The following is a 22448-nucleotide window of genomic DNA, read 5'->3' as shown; positions in this document are numbered from 1 at the left end:
CCGTGCGCCACAACTACTGAGCCTGTGTGACACAACTACTGAAGCCTGCGCGCTTAGAGCCCATGCTCTGCAACAAAAGAAGCCACTGCAATGAGAAGCTCGCGCACCGCAACAAAGAGTAGCTCCCGCTCACCACAACTAGAGAAAGCCCACAAGCTCGCGCGCGCAAAAAAAAAAAGAATAAGCCTAGATAGAGGCCTAGGGGAAAACAGAGAATGCCCCCAAAAGATCAGGATGCAGCTAAAATCTGCCTTAGGGATCTTGTTCCGTTCTAGAACCTGCCCACCAGGACGATGCTGCCTGTGAGGGGGTCGACAGTGAGTGGTTCCAGGCACAGGCGCTACTTTGCTTTCCCATGAGAGCTGCCAAGGCCCCATCTTTCCTTTCCAGCCTCTGAATTTATTACCTCCGGGACTCCTGCTTCTGGATCTGAATTTCTGCCCCCCTTCGCCCCCCACAGAAACCTACCTTCCGTCGGGGTTCTGACACTCGCCCCCAGGCCTTAAGCCCTGCTAGCAGACAGTTCTAGGGCTGCAAAGCCAGGCCTGCAGGGGGTGATGGGCGGTGCGGAAGGAACACTCCTGTACCCTGCTGGGGAGCAAGGGATGGCCTAGTGGATCCTAGTCTGTCCTGGGCTGAGAAAGAGGGAGAGGGGAGAGCAAGGTGTCCAGAAGGTGTCATCCTAATGGAACCGAACATTTGGAGTCCCTGCCTCGAGGTGGAGCGTAAGGGATAGTATCTCAGGCATCTGTGTGACCTCAACCCTGGTCCAGCAGACTGTGACCCTTCTGGTCAGCCCTCATTTGTGTGAGAGGACAGTGCAGTTGGACAACACCCCACTTGGGGGAGGGGGAAGGTAGCTGCAGGAGGGTAAACCATCCTGCGATTTGCGGGTGGAGCATGTCAAGTGCGTTCTCAGTCACTTGACAACTACTTAGTGAGTGCCTGCATCTTTGAGTGTGGACTTGGGAGACAGATGGCCCCGGTTCAAATCCAAGCCCTCCACTTTCTGCCACTGTGACTTTGGACAAGTTACTCACCGTCTCTGTGCCTCTATTTCCTCACCTGTAAATGGATAATAATGGTATCTACTTCATCCGGTTGTTATGAGGATTAAGTGAATTTGTCTATGCCGCGCTCTCAGAAGCCTGCCTGGCGTGCACACAGCAAGCGATTTGAAGTGTTAACTGTTGTCACTGTGTTGGACCCACAGCCATGCTCCTTGCCTGCGTGGAACTGACAGCCCATGAGGAAAGCAGAACAAACACTGTACAATCCACCCACTAAACTTAGCTACCGGAGCATCCGTACCTGCTTCCTCTTCTCTCTTCATCCAGCTGCCAGAATGCCTCGCCTCTCCCCTCCTTCCAGGACCTTGTTCTACCAGCTACCCTTCCTCATTCCTACATCTTTAGTCTCCTTTGCTTTGCTTTATGCACCTGTTCAAAGCTTCTCAGGTTCTAAAAAACAACCCCCTTCTCCCCCTCAAGTAAATGTCTCTCTTCTTCTGCCCCTTCTACAGCATGCTTCTTAAAAGAGGCATAGTATAGACTCTTAAAAGACTCTTAAAAGAGTCTATACTCATTATCTGCACTTGCCGACCCACACTCACTCCTCGGCCCCCTACACCCCGTCTTCCACCTGCACTCAAGTACCCCAAGGCCACTAAATCCAATGATTTATTTTTGGCCCTTATGTCGATTTTCTGTAGCACGTGACAATGTTGACTCCTCCTACCTTCTTAGAATTTTCGTCCCCCAATTCCAGAGTAACTCTCTCCTGTCACTCCTACCACAGGCCAGAGAATGCCCGAGGCACTGGGAGGCAAAGGTATTCAGTCTCCCCAGGAGCTCGTGGCTTTTAGTGGGAGGGGGGAGCGGGGGGGGGGGGGAGGTGTGGAGGAGAGATTAGGTACATGGAATCATTGCAAATCAGGGGGATGAGTTCTACGATAAGGACCAAAGTAGGAAGGCTGCAGCTGGTTCCCTCAGGGCACTCAGGGGAGAATCCATTTCCTCGCCTTTTCCAGCTTCTGGAAGCTGCTCACGTTGCTTGGTTTGTGGCCCCGTATCACTGCGACCTCTGCTTCCTTTGTCACAACTCTTCAGGCTCTCTTGCCTCCCTTTTTTCCTGTATAAGGATCCTGGTGTTACATTGGTCCATCCAGATAACCCAGGAAAATCTCATCAAAAAAAAAATCCTTGGGGGCTTCCCTGGTGGCGCAGTGGTTGAGAGTCCCCCTGCCGATGCGGGGGACGCGGGTTCATGCCCCGGTCCGGGAAGATCCCACATGCCGCGGAGCGGCTGGTCCCGTGAGCCATGGCCGCTGAGCCTGCGCGTCCAGAGCCTGTGCTCCTCGGCGGGAGAGGCCGTGGCGGTTAGAGGCCCGCGTACCGCAAAAAAAAAAAAAAAAAAAAAAAATCAAATCCTTGGGCTTCCCTGGTGGCGCAGTGGTTGAGAGTCCGCCTGCCGATGCAGGGGATGCGGGTTCGTGCCCCGGTCCGGGAAGATCCCACATGCCGCAGGGCGGCTGGGCCCGCGAGCCATGGCCGCTGAGCCTGTGCTCCGCAACGGGAGAGGCCGCAACAGTGAGAGGCCCGCATACTGTAAAAAACAAAACAAAACAAATCCTTAATGGGACTTGCCTGGTGGTCCAGTGGTTAAGACTCTGCGCTTCCACTGCAGGGGTCATGTGTTCGATCCCTGGTCAGGGAAGTAAGGTCCCGCATGCTGCGTGGCACGGCCCAAAAAAAAAAAAAAAAATCCTTTAACCACATCTGCAAAGTCCGTTTTGCCAGGTAAGGTAACACAGTCACAGGTGGTTAGGATGTGAATATCTCTGGGGACCACTCTGCTGTCTACTAGAGATGGAGTTCTCCCTGGAGCAGCCAGACAACTCTTCAGAGAGAAGACTCTTGGAGGGGAATTTTATAGGGTTAATTCTTATTTGCCAGAAGGGGAGAAAAGGTGGTACAAGCAAAGGACGAGTGCCTGCCGAGAGGCTAAATGTAGAAAGAGAAGGTGAGCCTGGAGATCTGTAAGCATCCAGCATGGTTGCATGGCTGAAGTACAGGAAGAGGGTACCTCCTAGAGATCATATGAGAGAGGAAAAGTAGAAGCTGGATCGTGAAGTTTTTTGTTTTTGTTTTTTAAACCAAATTGAGTCTGAAATGTATCTGAAATGCCTTTACTTGGCCAATGCCATTACTTTAGACTGTGCTATTTTTTCTTTAAAACGTTCTTTAGGGACTTCCCTGGTGGTCCAGTGGGAAAGACTCCATGCTCCCAATGCAGGGGGCCCAGTTGGATCCCTGCTTGGGGAACTAGATCCCGCATGCATGCCACAAGTAATAAGAGTCCACATGCCTCAACTTAAAAAAGATCCTGCGTGCTGCAACTAAGACCGGGTGCAGCCCAAATAAATAAATAAACCTTGGGAATTATCCTTTAAAATAAATTAGTTAATTAAATAAAGCAAATATTCTAAAAAAAAAACAACTTTAACTCACTTTTTGTCCTAAAGAATAATGCCCACAGAATCACAGGTTTTATATGTTAGTTATATCTTTCCAGTGTGTGTTAAGATGTGTATGTAACTATAAAATGTTCTTCCCTGTACACCCTAAAATCACGTACACCCATGAGTGAGTACCATACTTTGAGAAATGGAGCCAGAGGCATTGAAACCGCCTAAAGGTTTTGAGCAGGGAAAGAAAGAACATGATCAGGGTTGCCTTGGATCAATATCATTCCCGTAGCATTAATCACTTTGGACTGAACAGAGACCGGTGAAAATCACAGCAGAAAGCCCGTAAATTAGGAGACTTCCACAATAGTTGAGGGGAGAGATGAGACATGAACAGAGACAGGGACTGTGGGAGGGGAGTGGAGGGTTTGGATGTGAACAATATCAAGGCGGTAGAACTGACAGGTAACAGTGAAGACTGGAAATGGAAAGGGAGGAGCTGGGGATGACTACCAGGGTTCTAGCATGTGCAGTGCAGCAGATACCGGTCCATCCACCAAGATGGCAAATAGAGGGGGAGCTGATGGGCGGGCGAGGGGGGGCAGGGTTGGAAGGAAAAGAATTGCTTTGGTTTGAAGCGTCTGTGGAACACTCATGTAAGTACTTGAATGCCTGTGTCTGTGGCTCTGGGGACTGGGGCATCATAGAGAGCCGAGCTGTCCAGTAGAAATAGGCTGTGAGCAACCTATGTCATTTTAAATGGTCAGGTGGCCATATTAAAAAAAAAGTAAAGAGATTAAATGATATATTTTATGTAACGCAACATATCCAAAATATTCTATTGCAAGATGAATCAATAGAAAAATCACAAAGATATTTTACATTCTTTCACTTTAAGTATTCAAAATCCAGTGCATTTTTTACAGAGAGCACATCTCAGCTGGGACATTCCAGGCACTCAAAATGCACCACGGAGTGTTACCGTATTTATTGGACAGCACGGCTCTAGAAGCACTTGCTGCAGGCAGGCCAGGGTGATCAGATGTTTACCTGGGGGATGGTGGAGGCTGAGGACCCTGATCAGATACTGAGGGTGATCAGATTTGCTAAAACTGGATTTTACAAGGAAGGGCCCAGATGGGTCTAGGAGAAGATTCAGGAGCCAGACTGAAGTTTGGCCAAGCACATCATCTTTGTCACAATCCCACCCATGACACCCGATCAATATAATCTTTGGAGTGGGGCTGGTAAATGCGTATTTTCAACAAGCTTCCACCAGGTAATGCAACCCAGGAGAACCATCTTTCAGTTGGAGCCAGTAGGACCTGAGAACTCAGGGGAGATGGTTCACAACAGGATGGGGCTCTGATGAGCCGCCTGGGGAAGACTCACAGAAAGAGAAAAAGCTGATGGGGGGAAGCACAGAGAGAGGCTTGTGTTTAGGGCAAAGGAAGGGAACGATGAGAGCTCTGGTGGAGTATCTGTCCCCAACACTGTAGCCTGGCTCCAGGCTACTCAAGGCATCGTGGCTTAGACCAGAGTCTACAAACTCCGCTCGGGAGAATCTGACTCAAGCTGTCCTGGAGCTGCCGGAGAGCTCCAATCCCAGGGCCTGGGGGAGGAAGGAGTGGGTTCTGAGGACGCTCGCCTCCCACACAAAGCGGGGATCAGCCTCTTGCTGGCCCAGACATTCAGTTTTGAAACTCCGCAGGGCTCTGTCCAAGGTCTCTTTCTTTTTCTTCCTCTGCTCTCACTCCTGGTTAATTTCACCCCTTTCCGGGGCTTCAAACTCCATTTATATGCTGATGGTGCCCACATTTGCATCTCAGACTCAGAGTCCACCCCTACTCCAAGGGCCAGACCTAGTTTTACCAATTGCCTTCTGCCTAGAGCATCTGGCGGGTGCCTGAAATTTAACATTTCCAAAGCTGAACTAACCCCCAAACCTGTTTGCTTGCTAGTAAGTTCCTGTTTCAACTAGTAGCCTCACTACTCACCCGGTTCCCCCCAAACTAGAAATCTGGGTGCCATCTTCCGCCTCTTCCGCCAACCATACGCGAAATCACCTGAAATTCCTTCGTCTGTATTCCTGCAACTTCAGTTCGGATACCCTCGACCCCATGCTTGACTAGTACAACTCCCTCCTCATTAGAGATGTGGCCCCACTCTCCCTTCTGGGAGAGGGCATCCTCCCAAATGCGGTACAGCCTTCTTTTACAAGCTAAACTTGTAAAACCCAAATCTGACAAACTCTGCTGACTACGGCATAAACAGCAAACTCCTCGGCATGAAACATGCATCCTCACAGAGGGCCCTACTCACCTCTGTTGTCACCTTCCCCCAATCCCCAAAATCTTTTTTTCTAGTTGTGACATTTGTTTGCTAAAAAATACACACAACATACCAAAATGCCCCAAACAACTCACAAAATCGATTTTAAAAGGGAGGAGATGAGGGGAGTTAAGATATCTGTATCCTCCTTCCCTGATCCCGAAGGTCTGGAGTGTTGCCTGGGGATTGCCTGTACCTGCGTTTCCCCAGGCGATTCGGAGGCAAATCTAGGTTTGTCAACCAGTGGGTTATGCCACTCTGACAAAAGTCCAACACATCAAAGAATCTAGGCTACTATGCTCTTTCCTAACTTCCTGTAGGGCTGCAGAGAAAAGACAGAGGAGCCTGCATCAGCCTGGACTGCATTCTAGACTGCATCACGATTGCATCCTCACCTAGATCAAAACCCTGGGGAACTGCCAAGCAGAAATTTTAAGAATGAAAAGGGCATCTGCGTAGCCTACAAACCTGACAACAGAACCTACAGCACCTTTCGGTTAAAAAACGCTCCTGCCCCAAAATACATTTGGAAAACGTCGAACCACTCTAGAAAACTTTGATCGGCATCCGCTCCCTCACTTCTCGGTTTTAAGGGGAGCCCTAAAAGACGCCATAGGAAAGCATTTTGCTTTATTTTATTCAGCAGTGCCTTAGAAAGTTGAAAACCTGAAAAAAGTAATCTCAGAAGCTGAATCGCTCCTATGGGTGTCCATTCAAACACAAACAGTATTAGACTGCCATGTTTACTTGAACCCGTGGAGAGAAAACAATGTAACTGAGGAACATTAAGCTTTGACTTCCTACCAAGCACATGAAACGTTCAAGAAACTTTGCAGGACGTGTGCACGTGCACTAAGGCTCATATTAACTCCTGAGCCAGGCTGAACAATAGAGGGAGACTCGTTATTAACGAAACGCGCCGTCTGTGTTTCGAAGTCCTTCATCGCAGCAGAGGGGGCCTTTCCTCTGCTCCGATTCGATTTTCAAATTGTTTCCACGCTCATTGCCAGTAGGAACAACGGCAGCGCTTGGGGCGCTTGGGGGAGCAGGTACAGCGTCCCGCAGAGTGCAGCGCGGTTGAGCCCGGCCAGGTTTTGGGACATTCCCGGCCCTTCCAGCGGATCAAGGAAAAGGAGGTGGCCCGGGCGCCAAAGGCTGCTGCCAATGCAACTCGCAACTTTTGAAATCAATCCTTTTTGCATCATGCAACGGATGCCACCTCTCCTCTGGCTTGCAACCCCCCACCCCTCCCCCGAGACCAATCATTGCCGCGCTCGGGCCTGCACATCGCCTCCGCCCCCTTGCCGGGCCGCACGCAGCTACCGAGCCGCTCTGGCCGCGGCCCGCCGCCTCTTAAAGGGAGGGAGCCGGCCCTTAAAGGACCCTCGCGCGCGGCGCACGGCGGCCCCGTTCCCAGCAGGGGCCCGCCGAGCCAGGCCGAGCCCCCGCGGCGCCCAGGCGCGGCCCAGGGCCCTCCCGCCCTCCGCGCCGCCGCCGGGAGCGGCCTTTTTATTCAGGCGACGCTTAAGGGAGCCCGGCGGCGCCCGGTGCATTGTGGGAGCGGCGGAGTCCCGTTCGCGGGAGGAGGCGGAGGGCGCAAAGCGAACCGGTAAGCGCCTGGCTCGGGGAGGGGGGGCGAGACACCAGGCTTAAAGGGGAATATTCGTCCGCAGGCCCAGGGCGGCCGTGCGGATCCCCTCGCGGGCCGCCTGGGCGCGCCGGGAGCCGTGCACGGTCGGCGCTCTGCAGCGCAGCCTGGAGAGGGGCCGAGCCAGGGCTTGGTGGGGCCGCTTTAAAAAAGAAGCACCGCCCGCGCCGCCGCCGCCGCCGCCGCGCGGGGCCGAGGAAGGAGGGAGGGAGAAGAGGGCGGGGGAGGAGTGGAGGGGGAGGGCGGCGACGCAGGGGTTAATTTTTTCGCCCGCCGACATTTTTGTGCGGCGGCGGCGGCGGCCCGCGCGCGCGGCGGGAGAGCCTAGCCCGGTGCCCGGGGCGCGGCGCGCGGCGCCTCCGGGCCCTCCCCGCCCCCCCGTCCGCGCGCGCCCTCCCTCCGGCCCCGCGGGCGCAGCCTGACCCCGGGCGTCCCGGCCTGGCCGGCCCGCGAGCCGGGGGACCCGCCGCGGCCGGTGGGCCGTGCGCGCCTCACTCCCGCCCCGCGGCCTGGGCCGCGCGGTTCCCGCCGCTGCCGCCGGGACAGAGAGCGGGCGGGCCGGCATGGCCCCGCTGGCCGCCCCGCTCCGCCTCCACCGGGCCGCGCCGCACAAAGAGCCTGGGCCCGGGTGGCCTTTAAAGGCGGCAGCCGGGGATTTAAGGTGTCCCCGAGCGCTGCCCTGCACGCACCGGCTGCCGCCCCGACGTGTGCTTCCCGAGGGGTGCGCCGCCCCTGCGCCCACGTCGCCGCGTCCCCTCTGTTTTTTATTTCCTAGGCTTGGGAACCTGGGGGGAGGTAGGTACCGGGCCGGGGCTGCCCCCTCTCCCACCCCCACTTACCGTGCTCCCTCGGCTCTGCGGCCAGCTTGGCGCCCTCGTTTGAAAAAATTAAAACGTGGTCGAGAAGGAAAGGGTTAACCGTTGTTTTTAAATATTCATGTCATTGTTTAAAGGTGTAAACAGGCGGCTTCGGAGTTGAAGTCGTCTGCGCGTTATGCCAGCCCCCCACCATTAATTACGCCTTTCCTCACGTCCCCCTCCACCCCCCCCCATTTTCTCATCCCGTCCAAAAAATGTAAGAATTTATGTTTTTTTAGGATTCGGATGCGATGTGTGTGATTTACGTCCCTCGTTCCATTTGGAATTTTAAAACTCCTGAGTGCTTTTTGGGCTTAAGGTGTTTTAAACTTTTTGCCCTTAAAAACCTAGGAAGATTTAAAAGGAAGTTAGACCCCTGAATTCCAAGTGCCCCTCCCCGCCTTTTTTTTTCTTTCTTTCTTTTTTTTTTTTTTGGATAGGGATTGGAGGTAGGAAAATAACTGGATGCCTCGTGAGTTGGATTTTTTTTTTTACCCCTGGTAGGAGTGAGGCGGTGTTAAGTGCGAGGCATTTGGTGAGGAAAGGACTGTTGTTTTTGTTCCAAACCCAAGTCAAACTGCTATTGGACTTTTCCTAACTCTAAAATGGCTTCAAAATTCCCAGCTCCATAACTTAGCTCTCCTGGCGCCCTCCTTTCGGACAGGTGGTTTTCTTGGAATGTTGGAAGGTTTACTCCTTTACGGTTGTAGGTTTCAAACGGAAATCATTGCTCACCCCAAACATGGCTTTGTAAAGACAGTTTGGATTACTGCCCAAACTCAGGCTCTAGGAGATTTATTTTAAATGAGTGATGGGCTTCGCAGGGGATCGAAAACTCTATAAATGGGAATTATGTTCTTAATGATAAATTTTATAGGGGAAACTGACCCTAAAACTTGGGGTGTCTAATTCTATGCTCAGTAAAGTATCAGTCTGGAAGTTTTGTAAACCCCGGGAGCACGTGGAAGATTTTCGTTTAGCCCCAAAGGCTTCAAGCTTAGAAAAGTTTGTTCCAGAAACTTCCAGTGATACCAAGTACCATAAATGCTAGTGATTTAGTACAGTTTATCACTTTAGGTTTGCAGTGAAACAGTAACGAGCAGTAGCATATTTTATCAATGATGTGTGTGTGTACTAGTTTGTTGGGCGGGGTGTTTGCTTTCTAGGAAATAGCACTGAATTAAAACATCAGAAAACTTTCCACTGCTCTCTTGTAGAAAATGAGCTTTGCTGTGTTAAACAGCCATTCCAGTTTTCAAGTTGTGTTCTTTAGAGAGGCTTCCTGTTAGTTTTGGATCATGTCGTGTACTTCTGGCTCAGAGTGAAAACCTGTTTTTCTAAAACTGAACTTAGCGTCGTAAAGAATTTCATCAAATGCATATCCACCGATGTCCTTTTCACCAAAAGTATCTGTTAGGCATATTATCTTTCTTTGTGAGATAGCAAAAGATGGTAAAAGGTCTTCCTGAAAAGTCACTTTAGCCAGGGCATTTAATATCTAAACCATAGTACTTCCTGGTTGATAGGTGAAGTGACTAGTTTTCCTGTAATGCTGCCGGCTAGAAGAACGTTTGGAACTTTTTACTCAAGATGGCACTGTGTCCTGTAAGTCAGCTGGCCCATAGTTCCGTCTTCCTTGCAGCCCCTCAGAGCCACCATTATAACAACACAGACATCAGATCTCCTTCCATAGAATATGTCTCTAATGGTACAGTCACCTTTTAAAATGACTTCTTCTAGCTTATGCATCACTGTGACAAACTATTGTGGTCCCAGATGGCTGTTTCCCTGTGGTCTTGGTGATTGCAGCCCTTTTCATGTTTACTTTTCACTGTCATGTATTCACTCACTAGATTCTTGGCGGGTACTGGTAAGAAGAACTCCTTAATGGTGTCTTTGTGTTTCGGTGCTACCCAGGTGGATCTGTAAAGAAACCAGCCGTGTAGGAGAGGGAGGGGAGGAACCCAGCGGTGAGGTGTGTGCGCCCGAGAACCATGTCTGCGCGGGAGTCCTTTAACCCGGAAAGTTATGAATTGGACAAGAGCTTCCGGTTAACCAGATTCACTGAACTGAAGGGCACTGGCTGCAAAGTGCCCCAAGATGTCCTGCAGAAATTGCTGGAATCCTTACAGGAGAACCACTTCCAAGAAGATGAGCAGTTTCTTGGAGCAGTTATGCCAAGGCTTGGTATGTGAACTGCTGTTTCTTTCATATTTCCCTGAGTAGAGCATCTTGGCTGCAATGTAGTCAGTGAGTCAAAAAACTAGATTTCTCCTCCCATGTTGCCTTTTTTTTTTTTTTTAAGTTTCTGCAAGAAGGATTCAAAGAGCAAAGCAATGGTAACTGTTACCTTATTGTAACTTATTTGGAGGAACGACTTGAAAAACATGAAGAGATATGCTCTAACCATTTTGAAACTGTTACTATGCGATTGAGACACTTGTATTACAGTAAGAGCATTTTTTATTAAATCAGAGTAGGAAAGGTGTCGTGCAGGACACCTTCAGAGAGCAGTGCCTGGGTTGGGGGGAACTCGGGGTTCCTGTGCAGCAGGCATTGTTTGAAAAGCTCCCGTGGGGAGGAGGGAGACACAGCAGGTGAGAACACTGGACGGGGTCTGGACCCCAGGACGGCATCTGGACTTGAGAGCCGTGTTTCCTTGACCCAGTTCCTGCTGCCATTAGTGGTTTGCCTTTTCTCAAACACAGAGCTCAGAAAGAAATTCTAGGCTACTGGGATGCTGTTTGTTAGCTTCTCTTGTGTGCTTTGTTAAGTACATGATGCAAGACTGTGATCACTTTGCCTTTTGGGTGTTTGACATGTATTCTAGGAGTTTGTGGGTGTTTTGTAGTTACGGTATATGAGTTGATCAGCTTTCTTACATAAGGTTTTAACTGCATTTCTTTTATGGTCATGTTCTGTCTTACAACATTGGTTTTGAACCTAGGGTACTCCTTTCTTCCTGATGTATAAAGCAGAGAAACGCAGAGTTGCTTTGGGTGGGAGAGGAGAATTCACACCCTGCACTCTTGGGGCCTGTAGGGCTTGCAGGAGCTCAGTTACAAAATCATCCTCATCTAGCTAATGTCTCAGCGTGGAGAACTACCACAGGAATGAGGTGGAATGGATGTCAGCTTGCTTGTCAAGAAATGAGAATATACTGAGAAAGCTCTTAGATAACTTTGTCGGGGCCGAATGGGCAGAGACAAATGCAGTCAAAACCTCATGGATACAGTCATCATTCCCCTCTGTAACCGCCCCCGTTGACTTCTTGAGCACTCCATGGAGCTCAGGAAGGCCGGGTAACCTGTTCCCTGTCACTTGGTGGGGGTCAGGAACTGGCATCCACATCTTCCAGTTCCTCCGCCCACCATACTGCTTATCATTTGGTTTTTAAGTCCATACGTGTTCATGGGGAGAGGAGCTGCGTCAGCTGTAACTCAGCAGTGGCAAAAGGGGACAGATGTCGACAGCAAGGGTCCAGGCAGGCGAAAGAGAAATAAATGTTACTCTGTGCAAGTTCGTAACCCTCCTGAACCTCAGTTTTCCCATCTGTAAAATGGGGTGATAATACTCACTGTTTGCAACTGTCGTGAGTACCAGAAATTATCCGGGTGTGTATGTATATGCACCCTGTGCACCTGCACCCATGTACATAATACTTGTGTATGTATGTATAATGTTTATATAACGTATACACACGTCTGTTGACCTGTGTTTAAAATGTTTTTTCTAAAAGAATGTCATATTTCCTGGATTCTAAGGATGAACCGTAACAATTGTTAAATACACACTTTTATTAAATGTCTTCTAACTAAAGAAATGTTAAGATAAGTGTGTCTTAGTACTTGGTACCCCTGTTGCCTGATGCCTAAGAGCTGCCATGTGTTGATGGCTGCTGGCCGTGGGGGTAGAGTGATGATTTGGGTTGTTTTTTTTTGATGGATAGTTTCAGTCTTGCTGAAACCTAGAATTCCCCGTCACCACCCACTGATGGTTACATACACCCTGCTTGGTCTGGTATTTGAGGCTCCCTCTACTCTGGCATTTACCTGCCCTCTGCCTGTACTGTCCCTCTCTCTCTCAACTTGATACCCTCGTTTGCAAGGCCCATGGCCTGTCCCATTCTCACCCTCTCTCTCTTCCTTTCTTGAAATTTGGTAGGTGATTTGTAGACCAGTCACTACAGACCAGTGCTGTCCCAAAGAAAGATGAGGTGAGCCACCTGTGTCATTTAAAATTTTCTAGTACAGATAGTTCCATTAAAAAAAAAAAAAGAATCGGGAATTGAATTCTAATATATTTTATTTAATCCAGTATATAAAAACTATAATTTCAATACATAATTAATATAAAACATTGCTAACAAGACGTTGGTTTTTCTCGGTACTAAGTGTTTAAAAATCGAGTGTGTGCACTTGCAGCGCATGTCACTTTGGAATTGCCCCATCTCACATGCTCGGTAACCGCATGTGGCTGGTGGTTCCCATGTGGACAGCCCTTGACCCTCCTTCTAACACGGAGTGGTGTCCTGGTGGAGAGAGAGGACTTGTAGGTGATGGAAGCTTCTTGTCAGCCCCAGGAGCGTGCTGGGGAGTCATGGTTCACACGCTCTGATGCTGGGTGTCAAGAGAAATTAACTGCTTTACAAACCAAAAAGATTGAATTCCAGTTTAAGATTCCCACATTACAAAACATTTAAAACTAACTTTCAGCAACTCTTTTTAGTCTCTCTTTCAATAGTCCTATAGTTTATATGAAAATCTAAAAGAAAAACAGTATTTCTTCCCTCTTTTCCAAAGTGAATGGTAATAGACTTGGAACACCCAGTTGTTGGAATGATCAGTTTGGGGGAGCAGTCGGTATGAGTTTAATTGTGGCTCTTGAGTGCTAGAGAGCCCCGCTAGAGGGCGCTTCTGCATACATGCGTCGCTGAGATGAATCATCACACGCTTTCTGATCACTGGTAATGAGCGTTCCATTGTTACAAATTTGTGAGGCTTGCCATTCTGAATCAAAGTCCTCCATTCCCTAACTGGACCTTCCACCAGGAGTTTCTGCTTTGCCATCTAGTGTAGTAATAAAAAATCAGCCTGCCTACACAGAGTGATCTTTCACTAAACTTGATTTTATTTTAGTGTTAGTAAGAATGGATCAGGACTTGACACGGTGCTGGGGTAGTTGTGAAAGAAAGCCACACGTGGTCCTCTCTGAGTGACTCGGGTGTGACTTATTCCGTTTGAAATTCTGAATCGAGACGGTAAACATCTACCTGCTTCCTTTCGTACTTCATGGGATTTGTCCTTTGCTTTTGGCCATTGGGCTGCCAGGTTGAAATACTTCCTAAGGGCCAGAGGGCATCCTCTTGAGAGAGGTGAGTGTAGGAAAGCACTCCATTAGGCTTACCTGGTGAGAGGCCAGTCTGAATTTGAAGTGTTTGCATTACAGGTGATTTTTTTAAAAAAATGTAGCCTGCAGTAGCTAGTCTTGACTGTTTCTAAACTGATTTCAGGAAAAGGGAACTGTTTCTAATTAGCCCATCAGTTGTCTGTGTTATCTTTCTAAATGTTTAGAAACAATTTTTAATAAGTTGAAATATATCCCATAGGCTTGTTAAGCAAATTTTTCTTTCCCTGCTCATTAAGTTAGTAGAGGTGACATAAGTTTCTCATGAGTGGAATGCATGGAATTTTAAAGTTTCTTGGGAGCCACAGTGTTTATGTACATGCTTGATTGGAATCAATGAATACTTGTTCTAGCATTGTCCTTTTCTTTCTTTCTTCTTTCCTTCCTTCGTTCGTTTCTCTCTTTCTCTTTCTTTCTCCCTTCCTTCCTTATTTTTGTCATTTTTGACTAAAATGTAGTATAATAGCATTTTAAAAATTTTTTATTTATTTATTTATTTTTGGCTGCGTTGGGTCTTTGTTGCTGCGCACAGGCTTTCTCTAGTTGCGGCGAGCGGGGGCTACTCTTCGTTGAGGTGCCTGGGCTTCTCATTGCAGTGGCTTCTCTTGTTGTGGAGCACGGGCTCTAGGCGCGCAGGCTTCAGTAGTTGTGGCATGTGGGCTCGGTAGTTGTGGCTCACGGGTTGTTGCAGGCTCAGTAGTTGTTGCGCACACACTTAGTTGTTCTGCGGCATGTGGGATCTTCCCGGACCAGGGCTCGAACCCGTGTCCCCTGCATTGGTAGGCGGATTCTTAACCACTGCACCACCAGGGAAGCCCTATAATAGCATTTTATATGTGTAAAATATTTTACAGATTTTCTGTTGGAAAAACAGAATCATGCCCAAAGATATACTCCTAAGTAACTATGGAGAAGACAACCCAAGTTCCATTTGTGCTGTTCTCATCTTTACAGAAATTCTGTATGGCGCCAGTCACGTGATACAGTAACACAAAGGAAACTTTCTGTTCAAGGCATCGTTAAAGTCTAAAAATTGTACCATGTTGAAGTTGTCTTATGACTAACAAATTGTGTTCTCATTTTCTATCTTAAGCTGGTTTTGTTTCACGTTTATTGCAGTTATGCTTCTTGATAGGAAACACATTGCTTTGTTGGCGGTGAGAAGTGTTCCGTAAGTGTCTTATGCAAAACCCCTCCTATTCAGAACACTGCAGGTACAAAATGACATGGCTCTTCCTGTTGACTTTTGGATGATGATGACCTCCATCTTTGCAGGCATCGGGATGGATACCTGTGTCATTCCTTTGAGGCACGGCGGTCTTTCCTTGGTTCAAACCACAGATTACATTTATCCCATCGTCGATGACCCTTACATGATGGTAAGTTTAACCGACGTGTTTTTACATCTGGAACTGCTTACTCTTTTGGTTTTGGGTGGTGGCTGGGGTTTTGTTATTCTTGTGTGGGTTTTTTTGTTTTCGTTCTACACAAATCGCTCTCATCCTACCCCTGCCCTGACTCCCGTGGTTGTAGATCTGATCTGGTCGATCCCTTGCTCACACTTGGCACCGTGCATGAGGTAGGCAGTTAAGGTGGATGGGGGGCGTCCCCTGCTGCTTTCGTACCTGCCTGTGTGTCTGTGCTAGAAGACCTGTGGTCTGTTAAGCGTGTCTGTTGACTGATGTGTTTGTAGTTTTCTTCTTTATTTCCTTGTACTTTTCTTTCTGGGACATTTGTAAACGCCACACTCCTGTGTTTCACCATCCTCTGTAATAGGACTGATCCTAGATGTCTCTGTCCAGAAAGAAAGAGCTTAGCATCTCATCACCATTAAACGTGACCGTCGATCCTGAATCTGGTCATTCCCCCTCCCCGTGTCTTTTTTTTTTTTTGCGGTACGCGGGCCTCTCACTGCTGTGCCTTCTCCCGTTGCGGAGCACAGGCTCCGGACACGCAAGCCCAGCGGCCATGGCTCACGGGCCCAGCCGCTCCGCGGCATGTGGGATCTTCCCGGACCGGGGCACGAACCTGCGTCCCCTGCATCGGCAGGCAGACTCTCAACCACTGCGCCACCAGGGAAGCCCCTCTCCCCGTGTCTTATTCCACGGTGTGGCGTGTGCATCCGCCTGCTGATCACGCTCTGCCCCGACACCCCGTCCTGCTCATTGCAGGGTTGCTGCCAGCAGCCCCTCCTTCTTCCCAGCTGGACCCTCCACCCTGGCAGCTGGGAGGAGCCGATGAAGAGATTGGCAACATCCTATCATTAGAAAGTGCCGGAGGCCCTTCCTTGTGCCAGTGGCACTGGGATCGAGCCCCACATAGGGGCTGAGGCCGGGAGGTCTGGAGGTGGGGACAAGCACGCGCGCTCCCAGAAACCTGTTTCTCGCCTCTGGCGCGGCGGTCCTGAGAGCTGCGCACGCCACTCCCCCGGTGTCCCACCCGTCTGGGGGCCCAGGGGGCTAGAACCGGAGTTCACCCTGTGTCAGCATCTCGTAGAGGACCCGCGCGCCCACGCAGAAGGGGCAGCAGGTCGCTGCAGCCCGAGCCTGTGCTTGGCGCCTCCCAGCTGCTGACGGCGCTGCGCCCGTTACCTCGAGTGAGTCACGGGAGGTGACCAGGCTCCCTGCCGACCTGCCAGGCGGTCGTGAGACAGCATAAACGGGCAATGAAACGGCCGCTGGAAGTGATAGTAACTTGCGGTTTGATTACCCTTATGTCAGAAAGAAAAATTGGTCGTTTTCTCCTTTACTGTCTAGAGAAGGGCAACTTTAAAAATTTTTTTAAATGTCTGTTGGCAGTAGAAGATCTTTATTACCACGTTTCTGTTGAGTACTGTTTCAGAGCTCCTCAATAAAACCTTATAGTTTACTGGGAAATGCTTCCCTTTGTCTTTAGAAAACAATCTGATTTCAGGCCTAGGTGTCGTTTATTTCTTCTGTCTTTTTGTTTCTCAACCGAGACGATTTTCCTGTTTATCTCGTGCAAGAAGCTCCCCAGATTTCTCCGTCTAGGTGTATAGAACCCGTCTGCTCTATAACCAATAAGGGGACATTTTTAAGGATCTGCTCGGCAGAAGCGGCGGCTCCACGTCTTCTCTAGCACAGTCGTTTCCCAGCACTTCCACTCCGGCTCCTCTGAAACCAAGCACTCCAAGCTTTTCCCCGACATCTCCCCGCTCCGTTCCGCACCCAAATAAATTGCAGACCTCTCCCTAAAGTTTAGAACGGGGGAGAACCTGGAGACGATGGGTGCTGCACGAGAAAGGAGAGGTGGTAACGGGAATGCCGAGAGGGGTTCTGTGATGGAGGAAAGGCGGTGAGTCCGTGAAGCACAGAGCCGGGGACCACGTCCCAGCAAGCCCGCTGTGGCGCCTGCTCACGTCTCCCCTCTCTTCCAGGGCAGGATAGCCTGTGCCAACGTCCTCAGCGACCTCTACGCCATGGGGGTCACAGAATGCGACAACATGCTGATGCTCCTTGGAATCAGCAATAAGATGACCGACAGGGTAAGCAGGAGCCGGTCCGGCTGCATCCTCGGCCCCGGTTGTGGTCCTGTCACTTGTCTGGTTGGCCCTCCTTCCCCGCCATGAAGTCAGGCTGTCCATGTCCCACCCGCCCTCTGCTTTTTGGCAGTTAGCAGCGAATTAGAACAGGCTGGCCTCTTCGTGTCTCCATCCCCACCCGCTGCTTCCGCTTCTCTCTCCTGGGCAAACTGAAGCCAGCGTGCGTGCGTGTGTTGTGGTGACGTTTAGGCCACAGTAACAGCACCTCCAGGCCGGGCACCCGCCTCTTCGGTCACGGTTGGCTGGTGATGTGGACGGCGGTGGGGCTGGGGTGCCCTGTGCTCACCCGCTAGCATCTGTGGCCTCGCTGCCTGACCCCCTCCTTGGCCCAGAGGTGAACTCCTGTTTAGATTATTTTTGACAGGTAATTGGTTTCGTCCCCGCCAGAAGTTTGCCCTGCGCATAGAACTGAGCATTCAACAGGCCCTTCTCTGCCCTCACAGCGTGCTCTCGGGCCACTGCTTGTACACAGACACCCGGAGCGGGCGCGTGGGCACGCGTTAGCTGGTCACGGGATGGTTAAGGACCTTCCAGAGAGCTGGCTCAGGTACAGGGCAGCCCTGTGCACCCAGCCTGTTCCGGTGTTTGCTCCTCTGTCGTCTGGGCTACATTCACTTTGTGACCTAGAGCCTCTTCCGACTTTTGATAAAAGGGCTATACCATGTGAACTGTTCCCTGCCCCTTCTGTAAACTCTCAGGGCTTCCTGTAAGGGTTTTATGATCTTTTTATAACTACAGGGGTAGACTCTCTTCTCTGGGTTTTGAACTGAATGATGTGACTTTTAATTTGTGTCCTTTTAAACCGTAGGAAAGGGATAAAGTGATGCCCCTAATTATACAGGGTTTTAAAGATGCAGCAGAGGAGGCCGGAACATCTGTAACCGGCGGCCAAACAGTGCTAAATCCCTGGATTGTTCTAGGAGGTGTGGCTACAACTGTCTGCCAGCCCAACGAATTTATCATGTAAGTTGATTTTGGTTTCATGTCCCCTGGCCAGGTTCTCTCTCTCTCTCTCTCTCTCTCTCTCTCTCTCTCTCTCTCTCTCTCTCTCTCTCTCTCTCTCTTTTCTTTAAAAATATATTTATTGAGATACTAATTCACATACCATACAGTTCACTTATTTAAAGTGTTTATAAATTCAGTCGTCTTTGGTATAGTCACAGGGTTTTGCAACCCTCACTAGAGTCGACTTCACGACACTTTTATTGCCACAGCGAGAAACTATCCACCCCCTCGGCTGTCACACCCCACCGCCAGCCCCCATCTCCATCCCCCATCTCCACCCTGGCTTCTTCCACTTCACAGAATATTTGCATAATCTTTTTAAGGTGTATCCATTTTGCAGCATGTATCAGTACCTCATCCCTGTTTATAAAAAAGTTTTAGATTTTTTTTACTGAGGTATAATTCATATAACAAAATTTCACATAACATGAAATTTAGCTTTTTCAAGTACGCAATTCATTGGTTTTTAGTATTCACGAAGTTGCGCAACCATCACCACTATCCAATTCCAGAACATTTCCGTCTCCCCAAGAAAGAAACCTTGTATCCACAGCAGCCACTCCCAACTCCCTCCTCCCCCATCCCCTGGAAGCCACAGATCTACTTTCTGTCTCATGGATTTGCCTGTCTTAGACATTTCATATAAATGGAATCATGCAACGTGTGATGTTTTATGTCTGGCTTCTTTCACTTAGCACGTTTTTAGGGTTCATCCATGTTGCATGTGTGTCACTACTTCATTCCTTTTTATGGGTGAATAACATTCCATTGTATGGACAGACCACAGTTTATTCATCCAGTCATAGGTCATGGACCTTTGAGTTATTTCCACCTGTGGTGCGTGATGCTGCTGTAAACATTCGTGTGCAAGTTTTTTTGTGTGGATATACATTCCAATTCCCTGGGGTAGATACCTAAGAATTACTGAGTCATGTGGTAACTATTTAACTTGAGGAACAGACTAAGGCAGCTGCACCGTTTTACCTGCCCACAGCCATGGATGGGACCCTGATGTCTCCACATCCTCTCACCAGGACTTGTTTTACTGTCTTTTTGGTAATAGCTGTCTAAGTGGGTATGAGGCGACATCTCACTGGGTTTTGATTGGCATTTCCCCGGTGGCCAGTTCTGTGAGCATCTTTTCTTGTGCCCTCTGGCCATTTCTAGATCCTTGGAGAAGTTTCTCTCTTAACAGAAGTTGGCCCTTTTCGTGTTTGATGTCTTATTCAGAAAAGCCACCTTGTCCTATTCTTAGAGGAAGCAAAAGCTCCGTTTGTTTTATCTGATTTTGTGAGCAGGCACTGTGTTCAGAACTCCAGGGGTGTGAAAGGCCCTGCGGTGCAGAATCCCTCACCTGCCCTCAGTCATTAGTGGCAAACACTTTGACCAGTCTTGGGTATTTTTAACCAAGTAACTCTTGACATTCAGATTATCTTCAGTTATGTTGACCTTACACATAGTACTCCAATGCATAGATCATCTTGCATGTGTGACTCTTGGTAAGAGATTTTTCAGAATGGAATTGCTGGGTCCATTGTCTGTGCACCATAATTCTGATCGATGTCTTCAGTTTGCCCTTTGTAGAGGCTCCACCAGCAATGGGTGAGAGTGCTGGGTTGCCCCATCCTAACTAGCACAGCCTGGTGACGGCCTCCTTGGTCTTTGCCTTACTCCTGAGAGTAAGGGTGAGTGTAATTTTCATGTATTCATGTCTTTGGTCCATTTTTTGACTGATGGGTGCGTCCGTGTTAAGGGTCTTGCCTTTTACCTACATCCAGGTTTTATTTCCCTATGTTTTATGTTGGTAGTTCTCAAACTTTCCACTTAGATGGGACAAGAGAACTTGCACCTGTCTCCCCCATTCCAGCTTTCCCATAGAAAAGGAACCCAGCTGTAGCCAAAAAACGAGAGAGGAAAAAACAATAAAACAGGCTTCAATGAATTTTTTGTCAACAACATGTATGCTTACTTTGTAAAATAAGAATGCACCTATGCAGGTGATTATATTTTGTAAAAGACTGCCCACAAACTTAAAAATAACCCAGCAATTTTATCATACTTCACTTGCTGATACAGATTTGTAGGTTGCACATAACCAGTGACACACAAGAGCACATCAGCTCTCAGGTGCAGTTGAGTCAGAATTGAAAGGCATTTATGTCTTAAGTCCCGTTTTTGGAAAATGAGTTTCTGGTATATCCTCCCAGAATTAATATTTTTCAAAGCTAACAATGGATATAGATATTACAGGATGAGTCGAGGAGCTAGTTGTTGATTTTTAAGTCTGTGCCCCTGGCTTTTTAATCGACTTGTATGAGTATTTGAGTTGTTCGCTGTCAGGGGACGGGATGGCTGTGTGGACAGCTTCTTGAACTTGGACAAGAAAGACATGAGTGCTAGACCCACGTCCTGGTCGTGAGGATACAAGTGAGATGGGAGTGTTGTCTGAGGGGGGACAGTCTTTCTGCTTTTAGGGCTGCGTTTTTTTAGTATTTGCCTTCTGTCTTTAAGACAGGGACCAACCAGGGACCCTGTGTACCAAGTAGGAAACTTATTGGTCATAACTCTGAGTTTGAAACATTGATGCTGAAATCACCAAAACATTAGACTCGCGGATTCTAGCCAAATCCCATATCCTGAGAAATCCCACCTGCACCTCTATCATATAAGTGACTATAAAAAAAAGAAAGAGAGAGAGAGGGAAAGAAAGAGAGGAGAGAGAGAGAGAGAGAGCGAGAGAGAGAGAGAGAAAGGAAGGAAGGAAAGGGAGGGAGGAAGGAAGAAAAGAAAGAAAAAAAACAACCGTTTTTGTTCCAGAAGTCTTGTTGCCTCAGAACCCTGGTGGGTCTGTGTTGAAAAGTACACAAGAGGGCTTCCCTGGTGGCGCAGTGGTTGAGAGTCTGTCTGCCGATGCAGGGGACGCGGGTTCGTGCCTCGGTCCGAGAAGATCCCACATGACACGGAGCGGCTGGGCCCGTGAGCCATGGCCGCTGAGCCTGCGCATCTGGAGCCTGTGCTCCGCAACGGGAGAGGCCACAACAGTGAGAGGCCCGCGTACCGCAAAAAAAAAAAAAAAAAGAAAAAGAAAAAGAAAAGTACACAAGAGCATGGCTGAATCAGGGCCTGATGAGGCCTTTGAAGACTAAGCGATTTGCTTTTTTGGGAAACTGATAAGTCACTGGCCTAAGTGTTGTCGAAGTCCGCGGCCTCCTCACTTTTCATTTAATGTTTTGTTCATCAGTCATCCTAGTAGTAAACGGCAGAGCTCTAATACATGGCATTAGTTGGCTTAAATATAAGTGAGTGTTTGCAAACACACAAGTGGTTTTACCGGCCTTTTCTTTCTCCTGTTTAACCGACAATGATGAACTTATCTCCTCGGTTGATTTGACAAGGACCTGCCTGTGCTCTCTTCTTCAGGCCAGATAACGCAGTGCCAGGTGATGTGCTCGTGTTGACCAAGCCCTTGGGGACGCAGGTGGCTGTGGCCGTGCACCAGTGGCTGGACATTGTGAGTGACCTTCACCTTCCGGTGTCAGCAGTGTGGTTTCTAAAATAAGCTCTTCTAGTTTTAGTACCAGGGAGTGTGCTGTCCATCTAGGCCTTCAGAAATCCTGGGAATTGTCCCTATTCTTGTATTAGATCCAGTTTTCATGTATTGAATGCTTGAAGTAGGTAATCCCCTGCTCGGGGTTCAGAGATAATCCATAATGAGAATTTGGGGGACAGTGAGTGCAGTTTATCTGTTCATTTGGTGCTGAGATGGGTATGTCTTTCATACTTAAACATCACTAAAAAATAATACAGAGGAGGCAGTTCCCTGGCAGTCCAGTGGTTAGGACTCCGCACTTTCACTGCCGAGGGCCCAGGTTCAATCCCTGGTCGGGAACTAAGATCCTGTGAGCCGCGCAACGGAGCCAAAATAATAATAATACAGAAGAGAATATGTGCAAGGTTTGATATTTGAGGTTTAAGGCCAGGCTTATTGACAGTTTAAATTATTTTAGTCATGAGTTTTTTGGTCATTTCTGGTTGCTTGTTTTGTCTCTTTAAGCTAATTAGTAACTCAGAACATTTTGATAAATAATTATGTCGTGGAGAAAGCATCTAGAATATGAAGATATTTATCCTGAGTCACTTTTCAAGTGAGCTATGATCAGTTGTTCTTCATTT

The 22448-nt window shown here is 48.7% G+C and overlaps 1 protein-coding gene across 7 annotated transcripts in view; it reads left to right on the top strand.

Moving 5' to 3' along the window:
- The first annotated feature begins 7257 nt into the window (after nucleotides 1-7257).
- Nucleotides 7258-22448, top strand: part of SEPHS1 (selenophosphate synthetase 1) — a 29994-nt gene continuing 14803 nt past the window's right edge. Inside the window, exons 1-6 of one of the 7 annotated variants that reach the window (XM_060161970.1) lie at nucleotides 7258-7406; nucleotides 10220-10489; nucleotides 14984-15087; nucleotides 17106-17213; nucleotides 18079-18233; nucleotides 21696-21786. In XM_060161970.1, the coding sequence (XP_060017953.1) occupies nucleotides 10297-10489; nucleotides 14984-15087; nucleotides 17106-17213; nucleotides 18079-18233; nucleotides 21696-21786 (651 nt within the window). In that variant the 5' untranslated portion in view covers nucleotides 7258-7406; nucleotides 10220-10296. Of the gene's footprint in view, nucleotides 7407-8029; nucleotides 8241-9175; nucleotides 10011-10219; nucleotides 10490-14827; nucleotides 14880-14912; nucleotides 15088-17105; nucleotides 17214-18078; nucleotides 18234-21695; nucleotides 21787-22448 lie in introns of those variants that run through there. The other 6 variants (XM_060162002.1, XM_060161961.1, XM_060161992.1 and 3 more) reach the window with 6 other exon arrangements.

Source organism: Lagenorhynchus albirostris, chromosome 1 (assembly GCF_949774975.1).
Source record: "Lagenorhynchus albirostris chromosome 1, mLagAlb1.1, whole genome shotgun sequence".
Lineage (NCBI taxonomy): Eukaryota > Metazoa > Chordata > Mammalia > Artiodactyla > Delphinidae > Lagenorhynchus > Lagenorhynchus albirostris.
The sequence above is the reverse complement of the archived record's forward strand: the minus strand, read 5'-3'. Positions and strand labels throughout refer to the sequence as shown.